Source organism: Centroberyx affinis, unplaced genomic scaffold, assembly GCF_046629955.1.
Source record: "Centroberyx affinis isolate AG114_WGS23_722 - 3 ecotype Tasmania unplaced genomic scaffold, CSIRO-AGI_Caff_v1 ptg004571l_1, whole genome shotgun sequence".
Lineage (NCBI taxonomy): Eukaryota > Metazoa > Chordata > Actinopteri > Beryciformes > Berycidae > Centroberyx > Centroberyx affinis.
In genome coordinates, this window is record NW_027282194.1 from 98,905 (window position 1) to 119,030 (window position 20,126).

At 42.1% G+C, this 20,126-nt stretch overlaps 1 protein-coding gene across 1 annotated transcript in view; it reads right to left on the bottom strand.

The window, feature by feature from the left end:
• Positions 1-344: 344 nt before the first annotated feature.
• The window catches only part of tgfbr1b (transforming growth factor, beta receptor 1 b), a 39,323-nt gene continuing 19,541 nt past the window's right edge, over positions 345-20,126 (bottom strand). Inside the window, exons 5-9 of the mRNA XM_071544424.1 lie at positions 18,223-18,390; positions 17,064-17,220; positions 9,770-9,894; positions 9,146-9,276; positions 345-877 (exon numbers count right to left, since the gene is read on the bottom strand). Of these exons, the coding sequence (XP_071400525.1) occupies positions 752-877; positions 9,146-9,276; positions 9,770-9,894; positions 17,064-17,220; positions 18,223-18,390 (707 nt within the window). The 3' untranslated portion in view covers positions 345-751. The remainder of the gene's footprint in view (positions 878-9,145; positions 9,277-9,769; positions 9,895-17,063; positions 17,221-18,222; positions 18,391-20,126) is intronic.

Genomic DNA, 20,126 nt, shown 5'->3' on the forward strand with positions numbered 1-20,126 from the left:
TGCAGCCCCACCGACGAGTAGCTTCGTCCCCCTGAACTGAAGAATGAAATGCTAATAAACCAAACGAGGCAACAATGACGGAAATGTCACCAGAATGAGAGCTAAGCCCCGCCCCCCCTCAGGAACCTCCCGGGTGATTTTCTGGCTGTCCCGACTGGCTGGCTGGCTGGCTTTGCGTTTCCTTTCCCCCTCTCCAGTTTGAGCGGCTTACTGGTTGGGTCTGCTGTGGATAGGTGGGGGGTGGGGGTGGGGGGCGGGACTTGAGAGACGGCCACCGGCTGCCGCGATAGGTCCTTCAGAAACATCATGGGAAGTAGAGGGGGACGGGGGAACAATGGGGGGGTGGGGTGGGGGTGGAGGGATCGCGTTGCCACCCTTCTTCCGATCCCTCCGTTTTTGCCTTCAGAGATAGCCATTCCTCTTCCGATCCGATCCATCCATCCATCCGTTCCCTGACGTGTGTGTATATCAACCCATTGCAACACACACACATGCGTGATTCCTCAGTCTTAGATGCAACAATCATCTGCTTGTCAACGAACAAAAAAAAAAAGGGGAAAAAGAAAAAAAAAGAGCATAGGGTGGAAAAAAAAAAAAGAAGTTTTCACCTCCCTTCCAAACCAAAGGGGAGGAGCAATCGATGAATAATAAGGAGGATAATAATACTGTCTATAATAATAGTAGTAATGGTAACGATATGGATGCCGGTCGGAGGTGTGTGTGTGTGTACGCGTGTGTTTGGTGGTCGGGTCTACATCTTGATGCCCTCCTGTTGGCTGAGCTGAGATAGGGTTTTCTTGATTCGTAGCGCGGTGAGCCGGGCGGCTCCGTTGGCGTACCAGCACTCCCTCATGATCTTCGCCATCACCCGCAAGGCCTGGAGGGGGGGGGGGGGGGGGGAGAAAACAATGGTCAGCATGACTTCATTACAACAGAACATTTAAAAAGGTGGAAGAAGCAACATTTCTACTGTCCCATGGCACGAAATAGCCATGTTATATCTAGGGTAGGCTTGGGCCGATATTCAATATTATTGAGTGAAATATCGCGATATTCACGAAATATCGCAATATTTCCCACGACATAGTTACCCTTAATTAACAGTTAACTAATGTGTCTGGTAATCATTTACTAATGGTGTTCATGTTAACTAATTAATTTATACATTTTTTAAGTTTATAAAGATGATTATTAAATAATGTATAAATTAATACCTTAGTTAACATGAACACCATTAGTAAATGATTACCAGACACATTAGTTAACTGTTAGTTAAGGGTTAGTTAATGCTTAACTAACCCTTAATTAACAGTTAACTAATGTGTAATTTACTAATGGTGTTCATGTTAACTAAAGTATTAATTTATACATTTTTTAATAGTTTAGTAAATGATTATCAGACACATTAGTTAACTGTTAATTAAGGCTTAGTTAATGCTTATTAAGCATTAACTAACCCTTAACTTAGTGACCTTATTGTAAAGTGTTACCAATAAAATGAAGCTGATATCGCGATTCATTTTTCGGCCCCACGATACGTATTGCCACATTTTTGTATCGCGATATATTGAATTTCGATATATCGTCCCATCCCATCAATTACATATGTAAAGCTTATTGTTGTGCAGCTTTTCACCTTTGTCTGGTTTGATTTTGTTTTTTTTCCACTGGGAGAGAGTGGCTGGAAATGATTCGTCAAACTATTCTCCGTGGAATTATTTTCCACTGGTTCTAAATAGCTCCAGTTCCAACTAAACACTGACTGGGCTTTGAAACAGGACCGATACCGGGCCTGTAAACAGCATCTGGTGTGTATGAGTCAACAAAATCTGTGTGTGTGTGTGTGTGTGTGTGTGTGTCATTTGTCTCAATCTCTCAGAGCGTCTGTCTGGTAAGATGCTAGCGGCCGATCTGGGGGGTTTCCCGCGGCGCTCATTAAGACAGCAGACACACACTCAGCCTCCATTCATCAGGTGGATTAGCACCAAACTACAACACCAAACACAGAGTACTCAGTGTCTCACACACACACACACACACACACACACACACACACACACACACACACCTTCAGCAGAGCCGGCTGAAGCTCATTTCTCCATGCCGACTGTCAAACGGTTTCGGAGACGACTTCATTTGCTTTAATGGGCCGCTGGCTAAATGGTGAATGAACAAGCGAGCCGACAGAAAATGTCCAGTGCTAGGAATTTGTCACTGTTCAAACCTTTGCCTGAAGCACAACATCACAGAGAGGCGACTGCAGAGGACTCCACTCTGAAAATTGCTCTGCACAAAAGCTGAACTGTAACTCCATAAGCCCCAAACGTTTACCAATAGCAACCGAGTCATTTCCATCTATTGTCCTTGTAGTGAACCCTGTTGCATTGCTATTATTCTTATTAGTAGTAGTATTAGTGGCGGCAGCAGTAGTCTTAACAGTTTTAGTGTCCCATGATGGTCTAAATGTTATTTCAGAGGCTTTTCCACCCGGACAAGAAAAAAAATCTGGGGCAAAAACTGAAATAAATGGAATTTTGGGGATTTTTAAAATATCAGCTTCAGTCAATTGGTCTAAACCCACAGTGTGAAAACAACTCTACCTATGCATGTATTTGCGTGTGTGTGTGTGTTTGTTTCTGCCTGTACTTGTCTGTTGCGTGTGGGTGGGTGTGTGTGTGTGTTTTTTTTGCGGTGCTCTCACGCAGCACAGATACTATCTCCTTACATTCATCGTACATAAGACTGGGATCTGGTTTCAAACTTCTGGTCTAGACGTAAACACAAATGTCTACATAAACACACACACACAGTCTCACTGACTCATGCTAACACGTGATGCAAGATTAACCACAGACTGCATATAATGATATCCATCGAGACAGACATACAGGTTGGGCAGGTTCAAACTAGACAACAACCGCACACACACACACACACACCAGTGGAGTCTATCACTTGCTAAAGTGGGCGATGAGGGAGTGTGTTGGTGTGGTGCTCTGCCTCTTACTGAATATTACACTGAATTTGAGATATATAGCTTAGATATATATATATATACACACTAGCTTCAATTATAAAGTTTAAATTGTAGGGTTCTTTAGGTCAGTGGGATCCTAGAGGGGGTTCCAGCAGTAGTTCCAATAGCTAAATTTCACTATAACTTAATTCACTATAAATTACCCCAAGTAGAGTATAAGAATGACTACTGTAATTCTGGCTTTCACTCTCACCATGTACAGTGGAGACAGTTCTACAATCCAACACTAAATCAATACCTGAAATCTTCCCATATGGGACTAAATCTGATCAAATGGGGATGTGTTTTCTAATATGGGTCTATTGGGAGGTCCATGACATGAAAACCTTTCAGGATCCTTGATTTAGACACGTCCTTCTCCCTAAAAATGGCATTGCTATTCCTTATTTTAATCAGAAGGTACAGCTAGCAATTAGCGAGTGAACTTGTGGCCAACCATGCCCCTTAGTTAAAATAATACCGACAAGCCGTATGTAGGGAAACCGAAGGACCAATGTAGAAATTTACCCCTACAGTATGATACCAGACTTGCGTTCAACAGGTCGAGGTAACCCTTAAAGGCAACTCACGTCTAGCCTACCGGATTAGGTCAGCAAAGCACATCCTTGGAGAAGTCATTAGCAGTAGACAGACAGACACACACAGCGCTAGTTGGAGAAATGTCAGGCTAATTTGATTGTGTCAAAGTCCGTCTGCCTTCCCCAGTTCCTGCTTTCAGGGAGGCAGATGAGCACTATGCGACCTCGATGCAAGAAATACAAAACTGCATACTGCCATTAGACGGCAGCTTTATACATCCTGATCCGTTCCAATGTTCTTATGTGACTGTAAGAAGCCTGCGTGGGCGGCGGAGTTGGCCGGCTGAGGGAGAGTCTCTGCTTGTGAAGAAGTCTAGTTTGCACAGCTGAATGTGGTGGAGACAGTCTGGTGAAGTCTGACTCAAATAACTAAATCAGCTGCTGTCGTAGCTGGAACTTATGACCTGGATCTACTAACATTGGCACAACTTGAGGCACAGTAATAATACCAGTCTGGCTGCCAATTAGTCTCGCATACTGTATGCAAAGTATTTACTAAGACACATGAACACGGGACAAATAGTTAGAACTGCAAACCGGAGAATATAAGAAGAACCAAAGCAAAGGCAAGCAAGGCCTCTGTCCCACAAAAAATAAACTATTAACCAAACCCATCACTAGTGACTAGGTCTAAGGTTTAGTAACCATACCATCACTAGTGACTAGGTCTAAGGTTTAGTAACCTGACCATCACTAGTTTCTAGGTCTAAGGTTTAGTAACCTGACCATCACTAGTTTCTAGGTCTAAGGTTTAGTAACCATACCATCACTAGTGACTAGGTCTAAGGTTTAGTAACCTGACCATCACTAGTTTCTAGGTCTAAGGTTTAGTAACCATACCATCACTAGTGACTAGGTCTACGGTTTAGTACCCATACCATCACTAGTGACTAGGTCTAAGATTTAGTAACCTGACCATCACTAGTTTCTAGGTCTAAGATTTAGTAACCATACCATCACTAGTGACTAGGTCTAAGGTTTAGTATCCATACCATCACTAGTTTCTAGGTCCAAGATTTAGTAACCTGACCATCACTAGTTTCTAGGTCTAAGGTTTAGTAGCCATACCATCACTAGTGACTAGGTCTATGGTTTAGTACCCATACCATCACTAGTGACTAGGTCTAAGGTTTAGTATCCATACCATCACTAGTTTCTAGGTCTAAGATTTAGTAACCTGACCATCACTAGTTTCTAGGTCTAAGGTTTAGTAGCCATACCATCACTAGTGACTAGGTCTATGGTTTAGTACCCATACCATCACTAGTGAATAGGTCTACGGTTTAGTACCCATACCATCACTATTGACTGGGTCTAAGGTTTAACCATAATGACTATGATAATCTGTTTTGAGCAGACTATCTATTTATTTTCCAAACCGTTTTTAAGTTGCCTTGTCCTTGGTGGAAAATGTCCTGTCCTTTTCCAGGTAATTTTATTGTCTCGAAATGGATTACCTTGGATTGTTAGACCATCAAGGGGCACTACAGACAAAATTTTAATTAATGGCCTCACATAGGAGCACAAATGATGATAACAGTACAACACAAATTGGTGTGGCCTATAATTAAATATCAAAGGTGTTTGTGCAGGGTGTTCTTCTTGATACAAAATCATTACAAATTAATAAATGAATACAGACCTTTTCAATGTTGATGTTTTTCTTACACAGTTGAAACATCCCAAACCTAAATTGTTTATTGTAATTCAAAATTGACATTTATTCCAGTTGGGTATATATACAGTATATACTGTATATTGTATACAGTATATACTGTATATTGGACTATTAAAAAGTTTACTCTATTTCCCTGAACATTTCAACCAACCGCTTTTCCTAGTTCTTAAAAAGCATGTTTTAAGACGTGCTTTACCTAGTTCATAAATAGTGTGCGCAATCAACAGATAATATATTATAAATCATATGCACTGTGCCCTGTGTGCCGCTTTAGTTGATCAGAAACCAGATTTTAAGATCTGGGCCTGGCAAGTCATGAGATTGGATCGTTTAAATTCTCAATGGTAAAAACCTTTTCTTACAAAGAACAAGTCATTCATGGAAGAAACGCACAAAGGAAACAAATAATAACTACAGTAGCGCTAGTTACATACCTGTCAGCTGTGAGGGGCTTGGCAAGTCATGTAATAACTCTGCAATAACTCTGCAATAACTCAACACCTCTAATCTTTTAGCTAAACCTTTTATTGAGACAACAAAGGGTTTGGAGTAGAAATATGTTGCATAGCATGAGTTTACAGTCTTGCAAATCTAACCAGGTGAAGCATATTTGACCAGTGACTATACTACAGTATCTATTGAAGAAACGGAAAACAAAGACTACATGGCTACCTCATCAGGTAGTCGACCAAACCTGCTCACAATCCAAAACAAAACAAAATCCAAAGCATGTCTGCACAATCTCAACTACTACTGCTAGGAATGGGAACACGAGTAGCTGCTGCCAAGCGTGAAAAACATTAATGTTGCATTGGTGTCAAACGGCATCAAGCTTTGTAGAGGTTTATGTAACTTGACAGCAACATGCTATTTGGTGGAGGCTTTCATCCGAAGCGCCTTACAGTGCCATGACTGCATATTTTTATGCCATTGGTGGCCACAGTGGGAGCCGACCATCTCCTGTCTGTCTATTTTGGGAATATCTATCAAACAGCGCAGGCTTCTGAACAATTAAGCGAGAAAGACAGTAGCCTTGTTTCTTTAGATATAAACCGCGGAGCAATTATTCTGTTTCCTGTGGCTCCATCTCTGAGTACTTATGAAATCAGTCTATATTTTTATGAAGGAGGAAAGGCCGGGTCGAGTCGACTGTCTCCCTAATATTGTCTGTCGGCAGTTGCGGATATTTTTAGCGCCATGCCCATGACCGTTTGTATGAAATTGCGTGAGATGTCCTCAAAAGAAAGTATTTCTTCAAATCCTGCAGCGTCTGTGGTCCTGACATTTCACTCAGCTTTCAATAACCTGACATCTACTCTAAATCTGTGTCTGTCTGGGTTAGACAGATATGTCATTTTCATAAGAAAAGAAGAAGAAGGAACAGATTCCCGCACACAGGACCACTTGTCTTGAGAAAGGTCAGGTGACTGAAATGCCAACAAATAAACCAAATACCAAAGTGATCATGTGATTGCTATGGACTGGATGGATTTCTTTGAGGATGTGGGTTAAAATTGATAAACTCATAAACCAATACACTGAAATCTTTTGTTCCAGTTTCAGAATAAATTCTACAAATTTTGTGTAATTTTAGAGCTGTATAACATGAGCAGTTTTTTCCACTTCCATCAAGGACTCCACACCTGTAGGTTTTGCCATAGTTTTTATTTAACAGCCTCTATCATATTAGGAATCACAGAGGCATTTGGCAGTGTGAAAGAGGAGCGCTGTTCAATACTATATATAAATAAATATTCCTAAAAATCATCATTCCAGTAGATTACTAGTCCAAACAAACAGAGCGCCCCATAAACACTTCATTAAACAGATATTTGGTTAGATTTCTGTCTTATTACTCCCATTAGCTCAAATCAAATTCTACCGATTCTTCCTGCCACAACAAACAGTAATAAAATGTGTGTGTGTGCGTGTGTGTGTGTGTGTGTGTGTGTAACAGCACCACTGCGGTCAGGTTAGAGCTGAAACTCGAGACTGCAGGAGAGACAACACACACACTTTCCCCTCCCTTAGGCTAAGTGGTTGCTTCCTCTCGGGGGAGTGTGTGCGCGTGTGTGTGTGAGAGAGAAAGAGAGAGTGTGTGTGTGTGCGTATGTTTGTGAGTGTGTGTGTGTGTGTGTGTGTGTGTGTGTGTCTCTCATGTGACCGCACAGTGTTACTGAGAAGGACACCAGGGCTCAGACTCACCGCTGGAGTCAACTGGTCTACCTATGTTGACAATAATAAGAACTTGGCTACCAAGGCAGAAAAGGTCTCTGTTGCTTATCACTAGTATCAAAACTAGCCCAAATATCACTGTTTTGCTTCTAAAATGCTATTACTTATTATTGTATAGTTTGACCAATATCGGACAGCACAGATACTGTTAATTCTGGATTGAAGCTGCTGATATATTTTGTGCCTATATTATTGTATATCTTCCGTTTGACCATTTTCATGCCCAAAAATTAAAAAAAGAATTCCAATTATTCAGTGTTTCTTGCACTTTGTCAGAGTAGAAAAGCCTCGGCGTTTAGATCATGGGACACTAAAACTCTCCATCTGTGCACAGGTAGTGCAGGCATATGCACTAAACTGCACTGCACTGTGTTACACTGTGTAACCAAACATACCATTTAGCGGTAGCAATTTACATTAAAGCACTGTAATAACAGGGTAATACCAGCGTTATTACAAGGTAATTACGGTTTATTTAATGTAATTACCACTCAAAAAAAATCAGTTATTACCCAGTAATGTGGGGAATATTACTTGGCAATTACCACCTAAAATATTAAGTAATTCCAATGTAATAATGTTCATATTACATAGTTAATTACCATTAAATAAACAGTAATTACCCAGTAATAATGGTGGTATTACCGTTATTACCCTATTATTACCGTGCTGTAACCCAGTGATTCTCAACCTTTTTCATATCAAGGACCCCTAATTTAGTCCACATTAAGGCCACGGACCCCCATTTGATGAGATTTTGTCTCTCGCACGCAAATCTGAGAATATTTTTATTGATAGATATGATTTTGTCCAGAACTCCATGACTATCTGTATTGTAGGTAGAGAGATAACAGTGAAGCTATGATCAAAATAGTCATTCTTCTACATTCTCTAATTGTGTTAACTTCTTGTAAGTTAAATAATGGTGAAGTTTAACAATTCATCCATTTGCTGGGGGACCCCCCGGAACCCCGGCAAGGACCCCTGGTGGTTGAGAACCACTGCTGTAACCTACCAATTAACCAAGAAAACAAGAAACCACACAACTGTACACAAAAAAACGTGTGTGGGAAAAGGGGGTTGAATATTGCTAGGCTGTGATCAGTCAATCCTATCCATCAGCAGTCTGTGTGAAGAGAAGGACTGGGTATATAACGGTGGTTTTTGACACCAATAGGGTTTTATATTTTTAGGTACTGGTCTTTGTTGTATGAGAGCACATTTCATTTTCCGATGTTGTATTTGCTTTCCGATACACATTCAGGCCTCGATTGATTTTCTCGGTAAAAAATATTACCTTGAAGTATAAAAGTGGTTTTCAATCATGTGCAATTGTGACGCACAAGTCTGCAGGTTTTCATTTCAACCAATCGCTACAGCAGCTGACTGAACCGATTAACACAACTTCTGCCAGAGAGGAGGCACTGCTCAGTGAAATCAGCTGCTGTAGTGTTTGGTCGGCATGAACACCTGCAGACTCTCGGCACTCCATGGACCACTAGAGGAAACTTGAGTTCTCACTGTTAAAAATCATAAAAATAACCAATGTAGATACTAGATACCAAACTAGATACCAAATCCCACCACAGTAGTGACAGTTAGTGATAGTCGTCCTACCTCACAGCTCTGCCAGCGGTTGGGAATGTTGGGCCGAAGCTTCTGCTCACACACCACCTTCCTCATCTCCTCCACCGAGGGATCTGACTGGACCAGGTCGTAGTAGGGCAGCTGGTAGTCCTCATGGATGCCTGACAGAAAATATGTGTCATACACTACTGCAACAGGATGTATGGTTGTGTATTGTCATGTCGAACCACAGCATCTTCTGATTCTACAAGGAAGTGGAAGTTCCGTGTTGAACTTTCAAGCGTTTGTATTGGAAGCCACCTGCAGGCTTTGTGCATTGTGATGTTTGAATATGTAATCTATAATTCAGGCTATCAGAATATTCTAATGGCATGTTACCGAGGTAATATGGATGATGCAAAATCCACACACAGTCGCATTGAGGTGGTTTGCATGCAAAAAGCATCACAGTCTGATCTTCCATCCCTCCCTCTATCTATTCAGACGCTTGTGCGTCAGTCCTTCCATACTTCCCTCTGTCCCTCCCTCCCTCCATTCATCCATCATTCCCTCCATTAATCTGTCAACCTCTCCTTCCATCCCCCCCCTCCATTCAGCCAGTGATTCATCCATTAATCCATCCAATCCATCCCCCCCCCTCCTTTCCGTCCTCACCTCCCATAGAGCAGCGGCTGGCGATCTCCCAGAAGACGAGGCCCATGGCGTAGATGTCGGCTCGCTTGAAAGACTCGAAGTGTTTCATGTTGATGGAGTCGTCCAGGACCTCCGGAGCCATGTACCTGAACAGAGAGATGACACAGCTGACGGCTTGGGACAAAGACTTCTGATCCCGTGCGCACAGGCTGAGAGACGTCTGACTCTAAAAACATGCCAGTCAAGAGGACAGCGGCGTCCTATGTGGCCGGCAGCAGCACCTTGGAACTTCCAGGTTTAAGGTCTCAGTCATTTTTTGTCCCACAGTCCCTCTGGTTTCATAAATGCTGTCTTGGTACAAGCGCCTTACATAAAAACGCACATGCTGTTATATAAGGATGTGGAAGTCCTCTAAGCACTGTTGGCATTTTTGAAAGGATCAGCTGACAAAATGGAGAGGCGGGAGCGATATCGCGAGGCAAAAATGTGACAATGCGTATCGCGGGGCAGAAAAATGAATCGCGATATTAGCTCCATTCTATTCTGCTGTAGTAATCACAAATGAGACGGCTTGACCATCACAATTTCACAAACTCTCCATCCTAATTATATTATTTATTATTTGCACTTTTTAAAGACATTTTTAAATTGTTTACATTCTAGCAAGCCAATGCCATTGCTAGAATATGTTGATTTGTGGCTCAGAAATAGGGCTGAACGATTTTGAAAAAATATCTAATTGCGATTATTTTGACTGATATTGCAATTGCGATATGATTTGCGATATTAGAGGGAATGATCATTTTTACATCATTATTCTCATTTTCATTGAAAAATGCATTAAAATGATTATGGTGTGATTTTTGCGGGGGATCTGTAGCAAACAAAGATGTTTTCTTAAGTCTGTAGAATATGATGTGTAGGCCAGGACATCTCTGCAGCACCACAATATTTCATTTAAAATGCTATTTTGACACATTTCGCCTTTAAGAAATCTTGCACCTCCTGCGATTTGAAAATTGCAGTAGGCCATATTGCGATTTTGATAAAATTTCGATTAATTGTTCAGCCCTACTCAGAAATGAACAAAATTTTGCACGGTCAAACTTTGTTGTCATTGAACTTTTATTCATTACATCTTATCGGATCGTGAAACCCATATCGCATATCGAATCGTATCGTGTGATAAAGCATATCGTCCCCATTCGTACTTGATACCATTTGGCAGTTATTACCATTAGAATCACGTTGTTGGGGAGGTGCTGGTAAATACTGCGGAGGATCTAGAGAGCTATTAGCATCAGGCATCTCACAAGCTGAGAAGCTTCAAACCACACACCTCATATATCTGCTCATATGGCAATCAGAGCGAAATAAATGTCTTCATGCAACCGAGACCTGTGGTTACTGGTGCACGCAGACACACACACACACCATCGCTGATGATGTCTAATGAGATGGACTTGACAGTGCAATCAAATAACTCCCACACTAGGCATAAGAGAGAAAGTCTTAATTTATTATTTTTTTAACTGTGTGGTGTACAGATAATGAATGGCTGGCCTTCGTCTCCAGTGGTTCCAATATGCCTACCAGCTCCGCTTCAGATAAATTAGAGGAAAAAACCCCATTGGAATCAAAAAACCTTGAATCAATAAAATATAAAAAAGAACGCGGTTTTTGTCAAACACCTAGAATATTTTAAAAAAAAAACACAAATACACACACACACACACACACACGTAATTCATGACTATGTCTGAGAGAAAGAACTCTGGAACACATAAAAGGATCTGTAGCAGCGTTTTTTTTTTTTTTTTTTACAAGTTCCTGTTTTAATGTAGTGTATAAAGTTGATTCATCACAGCTTTAGTCAACTGGAGTGCATCCTTGGAAGAAAGCTTGAAATGGAGTGTCTCTCTGGTTGTCAGGATTATGCTCTTCTTCCCTGGTGACCCTCGAATGTCAAGCAGTTTCAGTCTTAAAGACCCTGTAGACAACTTTTTTGCTTTAACTTATCATTATGAAGTAAATGTTGATTGCACAGTGTAACGGCTATAGAATAATGACACCATCGGCGTTTAGATTGGTTCCCTATAAGCCTCGCTTTCACTATGCAATTCTGTCTGCCACTGAGTACGATCTCCCGGGAGAATGAAGGCTCGGTTTACGGCACAAAGGAAGTGCGTCATCCATTGCGCAACCAAAAGAGGAATAGGATAGGTAGCTATCGGTAGCGGTAGCGTTAGCCATGTTGCTAACGCTACCGCTAGCAGCCAGAAACAAACAAATAATCCATTGTCTGTTTGATAATCTAAACGAAGAACAGGTTTTCTTGCAGTGGCCTTTCTAAAATGAGCAGTGGTGAAAGTTACTACATTGTGTTATGATCAAGGAGTTGATAAGCAGACAGATGGTTTGTTCTATTGCACGGAGCTAGGCTCTAACGGAAAGCGATCCGGTTGTCTTTGGGAGAGCAGCGCAAACAACAGTACCACTTGGAAACACTAGAGGGGGACAACGGGGGGAAAGTTGAAAAGTTGTCTGTATCCACTTAAAAGCTTTGTCTGCCTCTCTGGTGGCGAAAAGTGCTTGAAATGACGTTCGGACTACAACCAAACAACCATGAAGTATTGCATTATCAAAGGAGGTGTAGCAGGCAGTGTGGCCCACCGGTAAATAGTTCCCACCCTAGTTAAAATGGCATCCCTGGACCAGGTAATTTGACTTTCAATGACTGTCACTTTGTAATGAAATTAGGCGATATCATCGTTTATGATGGTGTAAATATTGCAACTTGACCGTAACAGCTGCCTACAGTGTGTGCTGCTAGCATATCAGTCAGGTTGACCAAAAACTATTTTCAATGTAAGCTCTTTGGGTCGGCTAGTATGCTAACTAGCTAGCAGATGATGCATTTTCATTGTAGGATAACCATCTTACTCAGTACAAGTTGTACCATTAAGTGCTGAAGTGATATTTGATACTGATACAGGATTGATTGGAACTTTGGCTCCGCAGACACGGAGTTTGTTGCTCAAAGTGTCAACTCGACTTTTCTGATCATATCTGGCCTGGCATTTCTTCAACAAGCATCACGGGGATCCGATCTTTAGCTCTGATCGATTGGCCTGTCATCTCTTGCTTTAGGTCCATCAAATCCTGTCAAATCTGCACTACCCCCTAAATACTGTCGAGTTAAAATGAAACTTTCCCCCTTAGATAGTGCTAGAAAATCTTTCACATCGACAAAATCAGATGTACACTGGCTAGAAAATACTGTTCACCTCAGCTTTCACATGGTAAATACTACTAGAAAATAGTTTGGTTTGGACTGATACTTTAGTGGATGTTGAGCATTAGGGTAGGGTGGAAAAAAAAAACTGGTGGGATCATATCATCAATATGTAACATGGATTTCTGCCAAGGCCAGAGCTTCTGTCTCCATTGACCCGAGGCTTACTGAATGATTCAGTGGCGCTATAATATGCCCGAAGCATCAAACCACTATACAGAGAGGGAGGGAAAAAGGGGAAGGGGAGGGAGAGACGAGGCACACAAGGACAGACATGTCGACAGTGAAAGAGAAGAGAGAGAGAGAGAGAGAGAGAGAGAGAGAGAGAGAGAGAGAGAGAGAGAGAGAGAGAGAGAGAGAGAGAGAGATTGGGAGGAAAGCTATACTGGTAACGCTGATCACTGTGGGAGATGGAGAGAGAGAGAGAGAGAGAGAGAGAGAGAGAGAGAGAGAGAGAGAGAGAGAGAGAGAGAGAGAGAGAGAGAGAGAGACAGATTGGGAGGAAAGCTATACTGGTAACGCTGATCACTGTGGGAGATGGAGAGAGAGGAGAAGAGAGGGTTGGCTATGGTTTTAATATAATGCTCACTTTCCAACCCTGGGGCTAGACAAGTCTACATAATACAACAGGAGGGAGGTAGAAGGGGAGAGAGAGAGAAGGGGAAAGAGAGAGAGAGAAGTCATTTGTGGTCTTGTGTAACAATTTGCCAGCTAGCTAGGCAGCAAGGGCGGAAGTAACACAGAACAGTTACTCTTGTTGCTGTGAGTGAGAGGCTTTTTTGTGTACTTATACATTTGAGCAAGTCAGTAATTTTACTTTTATACATTTCATTTAGTTACATTTTAAATTACAGAGTAGAAACATTGTAAGCTCTATAACTAGCTAGCTATCTAGCTAACAGAAACCACCACCAGCACGTCCCTAAATTGTTGTTGATTCATGCTTTACTTTGTTTTGGTTTTATTTTGCAAAGTTTTTTTTGTATTAAAAGAACTTCAAAGTCTGTCCTCTTGCACTGCATGAGAAAGATCATAAAATATTTTGTTTTTTGCTTGCCAGATGGTTCAGCATCTCCATGCACTGCTGTGTCTAAGAGCCTGTAGGATTTTCATTAGGTCCTGGTTGAACTGCCACACCTGAAATGCCTGTGGGATTAACCTTTATAGAGCAGCTGATGGACTGCGAGTTACTGCTCCTGCTGACCTAGTTTTCACTGCAGTCTCATTGGAAGATTGATTTTTCCATTTCACATTTCACTACAATTCACACTGCTTCTTTGGCTTGTTAGTAAAGATGCATTTCAAGTTCCCTGGTTTCCTGATAAGGTAAGTTGTGTCTTTTTGAATTGTTAGATTTAGGTTTTGCATTTTGTTTGTTGTAAGAGGGCTTAATCCTTTGATGAGGATGTAACGTTAACTACGATTGGTGATTTGTTACATTATTATTATTACATTATTTGTCAAGATGCTCACGGGTGGCAAGCATCACAACTAGCAATAAATTAGTTTTCACCTGTTTTAAAGGAATAGTTCACCCAAAAATGAAAATTCTGTCATCATCTACTCCCCCTCATGCCAAATGAAACACAGGTGAAATTTGTTAGTCCATATAACACACAGGGAGGTTGCCAGCACAACTTGGTAGCAGCCTTCTCCAAAACAACTGAAGTCAATGGGGACCAGTTCTTTAGAGTTCCAAAACAAAAACAGCCAAACAATCACACAGCGAATATAAAGAATTATAAACCATTATTTGTTGCAAATCAATCAGCTGTAGTTAAGATTTGCACTAAATGATGGTGTAAATATACTGTAGGTCTTTTTGGAACTCTGAAGAACTGGTCCCCACTGACTTCACCTGTGTTTCAACTGGCATTAGGGTGAGTAGATGATGACAGAATTTTCATTTTTGGGTGAACTATTCCTTTAAGTAACTCCGAGTACATTTTCAATGAGCTACTTTAACCTAAGCAAGTTTTTACACCAGTCATATTTTCAGCAAAGTGACAGAACTCCTACTTGAGTAGGATATTTTCATACTCTTTCCTCCCCTACTAATTAGCTAGCTTGGCTTAGCAGGTCGCTCCCCATCAAAAAGGTTGATTTTAAAGAGAAGCCATTCTCTGTTTTTAAATGTGTCTTCAACTAAAAACAACATCCTGATAAGTGGCTACGAAGTGAGTGCTCCTACTCAAAACCAAACAAGTGGTTCATTTGTTCAGTGTGAATTGTGTTCATCCAGCCACAGTCTGGCAGTAGAACGGCACAGACACCTCATTATAGTTCAGATGTACCGACAGCACCCAAAGGAGTCGGTTGAGATAGCTTAGGATTCCAGTGTCGGTCACGCTAGCCTTGCCCTTAGCTAGGAACTGCTAACTGTAACGACTGCCGGGCTAACAGAGCAAGCACTCCAACAGATGGGAATACACGTACAAATGCACGCACACACACCCACACACCTCCACAGGTGGTATTATGAAAACAGCCATATCAGCCAGGTGTGTTCATACACCAAATATCGGGGGAATGGAGTTGGAACATGAATTATGGAAACTGAATGGCTAAACAGCAACTACTCCCGTGCTGTGTGTGTATGTTTTTTTTAAAAGCTTGGCTGGATGATGCTGCTGTTAGAGACAGAGTACTTCCACATGATGAATCACACTCATATACGGACTTATGATGCCCCCCCCCCTTTTTCTCTCTCTCTCTCTCTCTCTCTCCACCTGGTGTCTAACCCATAGAGTGCTTTCAAGTGAAGCAATATCCTCTGGCAACAATATTGGAGGTCCCGAGCTCTTGGGCAACAACGGATTAGACCAGCTGATTGCGTTTCTATGACTCTATGACTTCTATGACTTCCATCTCAACAGTATGGAATAGACATGGTTAAGTTTATGGTATAATTGTTTACTGATACAATTCGTTTTCTGATGTGTTGAGCGGAGTCTCTCAAGGCAGCAAAATCAGCCGTCACTTTAGCCTTTAATTCTTGATGCTGTTTGGTTTCTGAATGGGTGAGTGGCCCTTCCAAGCCAGCAGCGTCAGCCGTCCCATTGCCTTATTGTTGTTAAAATCAATAGCTAGTTTAGAAATTATTCAGTACTGTTGGGAACTAGGGAGAAGTCGAACTGCAGGTACAGGGAAGTGGAGGCGACTTAAGCTGTATTTGGTGTAGCAGAGTTTCACCTTCCATGGATTTGTCTGAAAACCAAAATGCTCTCTGAAATGCATTCAAACCCTTTCATCTCTTACCCTGCTAAGAATGATATTCTGGAGGAAACTGAATCCTTGTATTTTGGGGGATTTTTCCAAATTTTAAGATACGTAATATCAGCACAAAACATTGGCTATCAGCGACTTCACTCGGCCATCTGTCATCTATTGGTCAAACCCTAGTTAACGCATCTGAACAATAGCTAAGGTTAGGTAGTTGCAGGTTAACATTGACATTAGTTCCTTTGCTAAATTAGCTGGCTGGCTGAGTGTTCAGGTTAACTGAGCTGACTCTTCTCAAGCTACAACTCAGTGTTTTGGAGTAGAGACTGGGGCTAAAGTGGCCAGGTGTGCCTGGGCTGTCAGTATAAATGCAATGCTATCTCTTGTAGTTTGAGACCCAGTTTCACAACCAACTGACACTTTGGAATGTTAGGCCTGCCAAAAGTGGCAAGATCCATACCTCCTGACAGAACCAAAGTGTATAGTAAGATGGAGAAAGAGCAGGTCTGATACTGAATTTAGTCCTTATGTTGCACTGGAGTGAGAACCTGTCCGCCTTCTACAGAAGTGGGAGGTGAATTGAGCCGAAATGAGCCGAAAGTAGTTCAATCATAAATGAACTTATGTGATGAGAATTGTTCATTTGTAGTTCCCAAGTTGCATTTGCTGCCTGAAAGCTGAGACGAACAGTATTTCCTATTGAGATGTTTGTATCTACTGTGTTTTCCCTGATGACGCGAATGCAACACAGTGTAGATTATACCCAAGATGGCGTCCCGAGGGGGGCGGGCGGTTTACCTTTTGGTTCCCACTCTGTGGTTGGGGGCGATGTCGATGGTGTCGGTCGCCGAGTCGTGGCGGACGGCCAGGCCCAGGTCGGCGATGCAGCAGGTCCCGTTCTTCTTCACCAGAATGTTCTTAGACTTCAGGTCTCTGTGGGCAATGGCGGGCTTACCTGGAGAGATACACAGTAGGAATATCAGAATTAGAATATGTAAGAGTACATGGTGCCAAACATGTATTAACCTCACCATTTCACAAAGGACTAATATTAACAATGAAAAAACAATACAACAAAAAAACACGTATCAGATTGTATGTCCTTTAATAAAACCGTCAATAGCATAATTCAGTGGTTCTCAGCATGGGGTCCGGGGACCACCAGGGTTGCGGGGGTTGCAGGGGGTCCCCAGCAAATTGATGACTTGTTAAACTTTGCCATTATTTCACTTACAAGAAGTGAACACAATTAGAGAATGTAGAAGAATGACTATTATGGTCATAGCTTCACTGTTATCTCTCTACCTACAATACAGAGAGTCATGGAATTCTGGACAAAATCATATCTAACAATAAAAATATTCTCAGATTTGAACGTCCTTGATATGAAAAAGGTTGAGAATCGCTGGCATAATTGACCAATATATTATCAAACCACTTGTCACATTGTCTTGGTTGCTAACATTGTTGTTTATGTTTTTTACTACTTCATTCTAATAAAGTACCTTTGAATTGGAAAAACTTAAAAGAGACAAAAATTGAGGGTTTTGTGGTTTCTCATTCCTTTCCTCCAGCAACTCAGATGTGGATAAGCTGAACTTACTGCGAACCACAAGCACACACAAACACAAACACACACACACACTCCCGTGGGAACTCTTTGCAGCGCAACCTCTCTGAGTATCTGCTGACTAAATAAAGAGTTTCAGTTAAACACTCTTTACTGCACAGCCCGGCACATACACACTCTCTTCTTCTTGATAACAATGTTTGTGTGAGAGAGTGTGTGTGCGTCCATCGTGTCCAGATTATTCAAATGTGGACGTTTTCACTTAACTATATGGCAGCTGTGAAATTGTGCGACCACTGGGTGAGGTGGTATGTGTGTTTGTGAATGGAGGCTGACTGTCATTAATACTGGGGACACAATCTTGTAGTGTAAGTGAGTGCGTCTCACCTTGCGTGCCCACTATCTCCATGTGCAGGTGGGCAAGGCCGCTGGCGGTGGACAGGGACAGTTTGATCATGCCCTCCACAGTGACGGTGTAGCGGTTCAGGTAGTCAAACAGAGAGCCGTGCTCATGGTAATCCGACACCAACCACAGCTGAGTCCATGTCCCATTATCTAGGCAAAGAGAGAGAGAGAGAGAGGAGATAGGAGGTACAGGTTTAGGACAATGCTGGTACTGTTCTAAGTCTAACCCTGCCTTAAGGAGCTGCTAACCCACCTAAAAGAACTTCATTAGTGTCATGAAGTAGTAGTATCAAGTAGTAGTAGTAGTCTTCACCAGGTATTAAAATGTGATTTGCATCTGAATATGCTAGAGGTGATAACAAGATGACTAATAATAGATCACCACCTTGCATTTACACCTGGTATTTATATGCGTCCTTGTTTTCTTTTGCCACAGAAGGGTACATCTTACATTTCATACTGTTTTCTATTGGGCTAGGCTAGCTGATGATGTTTCTACCCCCACTGATGACGTTTCTACCCCCAGTGATGACCTTTCTACCCCTAGTGGTGACGTTTCTACCTCCAATGATGACGTTTCTACCTCCAGTGATGACGTTTCTACCTCCAGTGATGACGTTTCTACCCCCAGTGATGACGTTTCTACCCCCAGTGATGACATTTCTACCTCCAGTGATGACCTTTCTACCCCCAGTGATGACCTTTCTACCCCCAGTGATGACCTTTCTACCGCTAGTGGTGATGTTTCTACCTCCAGTGATGACCTTTCTACCCCTAGTGGTGACGTTTCTACCTCCAATGATGACGTTTCTACCCCCAGTGATGACGTTTCTACCTCCAGTGATGACGTTTCTACCCACAATGATGACGTTTCTACCCGTAGTGTTGACGTTTCTACCCCCAGTGATGACGTTTCTACCCCCAGTGATGACGTTTCTACCCCCAGTGATGACCTTTCTACCTCCAATGATGACGTTTCTACCCCCAGTGATGACGTTTCTACCTCCAGTGATGACGTTTCTACCCACAATGATGACGTTTCTACCCGTAGTGGTGACGTTTCTACCCCCAGTGATGATGTTTCTAACCCCAGTGATGAAGTTTCTACCTCCAATGATGACGTTTCTACCCCCAGTGATGACGTTTCTACCTCCAGTGATGACGTTTCTACCTCCAGTGATGACGTTTCTACCCCCAGTGATGACATTTCTACCTCCAGTGATGACATTTCTACCCCCAGTGATGACATTTCTACCTCCAGTGATGACATTTCTACCCCCAGTGATGACATTTCTACCTCCAGTGATGACGTTCTACCCACAGTGATGACGTTTCTACCTCCAGTGATGACGTTTCTACCTCCAGTGATGACATTTCTACCCCCAGTGATGACATTTCTACCTCCAGTGATGACGTTCTACCCACAGTGATGACGTTTCTACCTCCAATGATGACGTTTCTTCCTCCAATGATGACGTTTCTACCCACAGTGATGACGTTTCTACCTCCAATGATGACGTTTCTACCCACAGTGATGACGTTTCTACCTCCAATGATGACGTTTCTACCCACAGTGATGACGTTTCTACCCACAATGATGACGTTTCTACCCACAGTGATGACGTTTCTACCCACAATGATGACGTTTCTACCCAGTGATGATGTTTCTACCTCCAATGATGACGTTTCTACCCACAGTGATGACGTTTCTACCCACAGTGATGACGTTTCTACCTCCAATGATGACGTTTCTACCTACAGTGATGACGTTTCTACCCACAGTGATGTCGTTTCTACCCACAGTGATGACGTTTCTACCTCCAATGATGACGTTTCTACCTACAGTGATGACATTTCTACCCTCAGTGATGTCGTTTCTGCCCTCA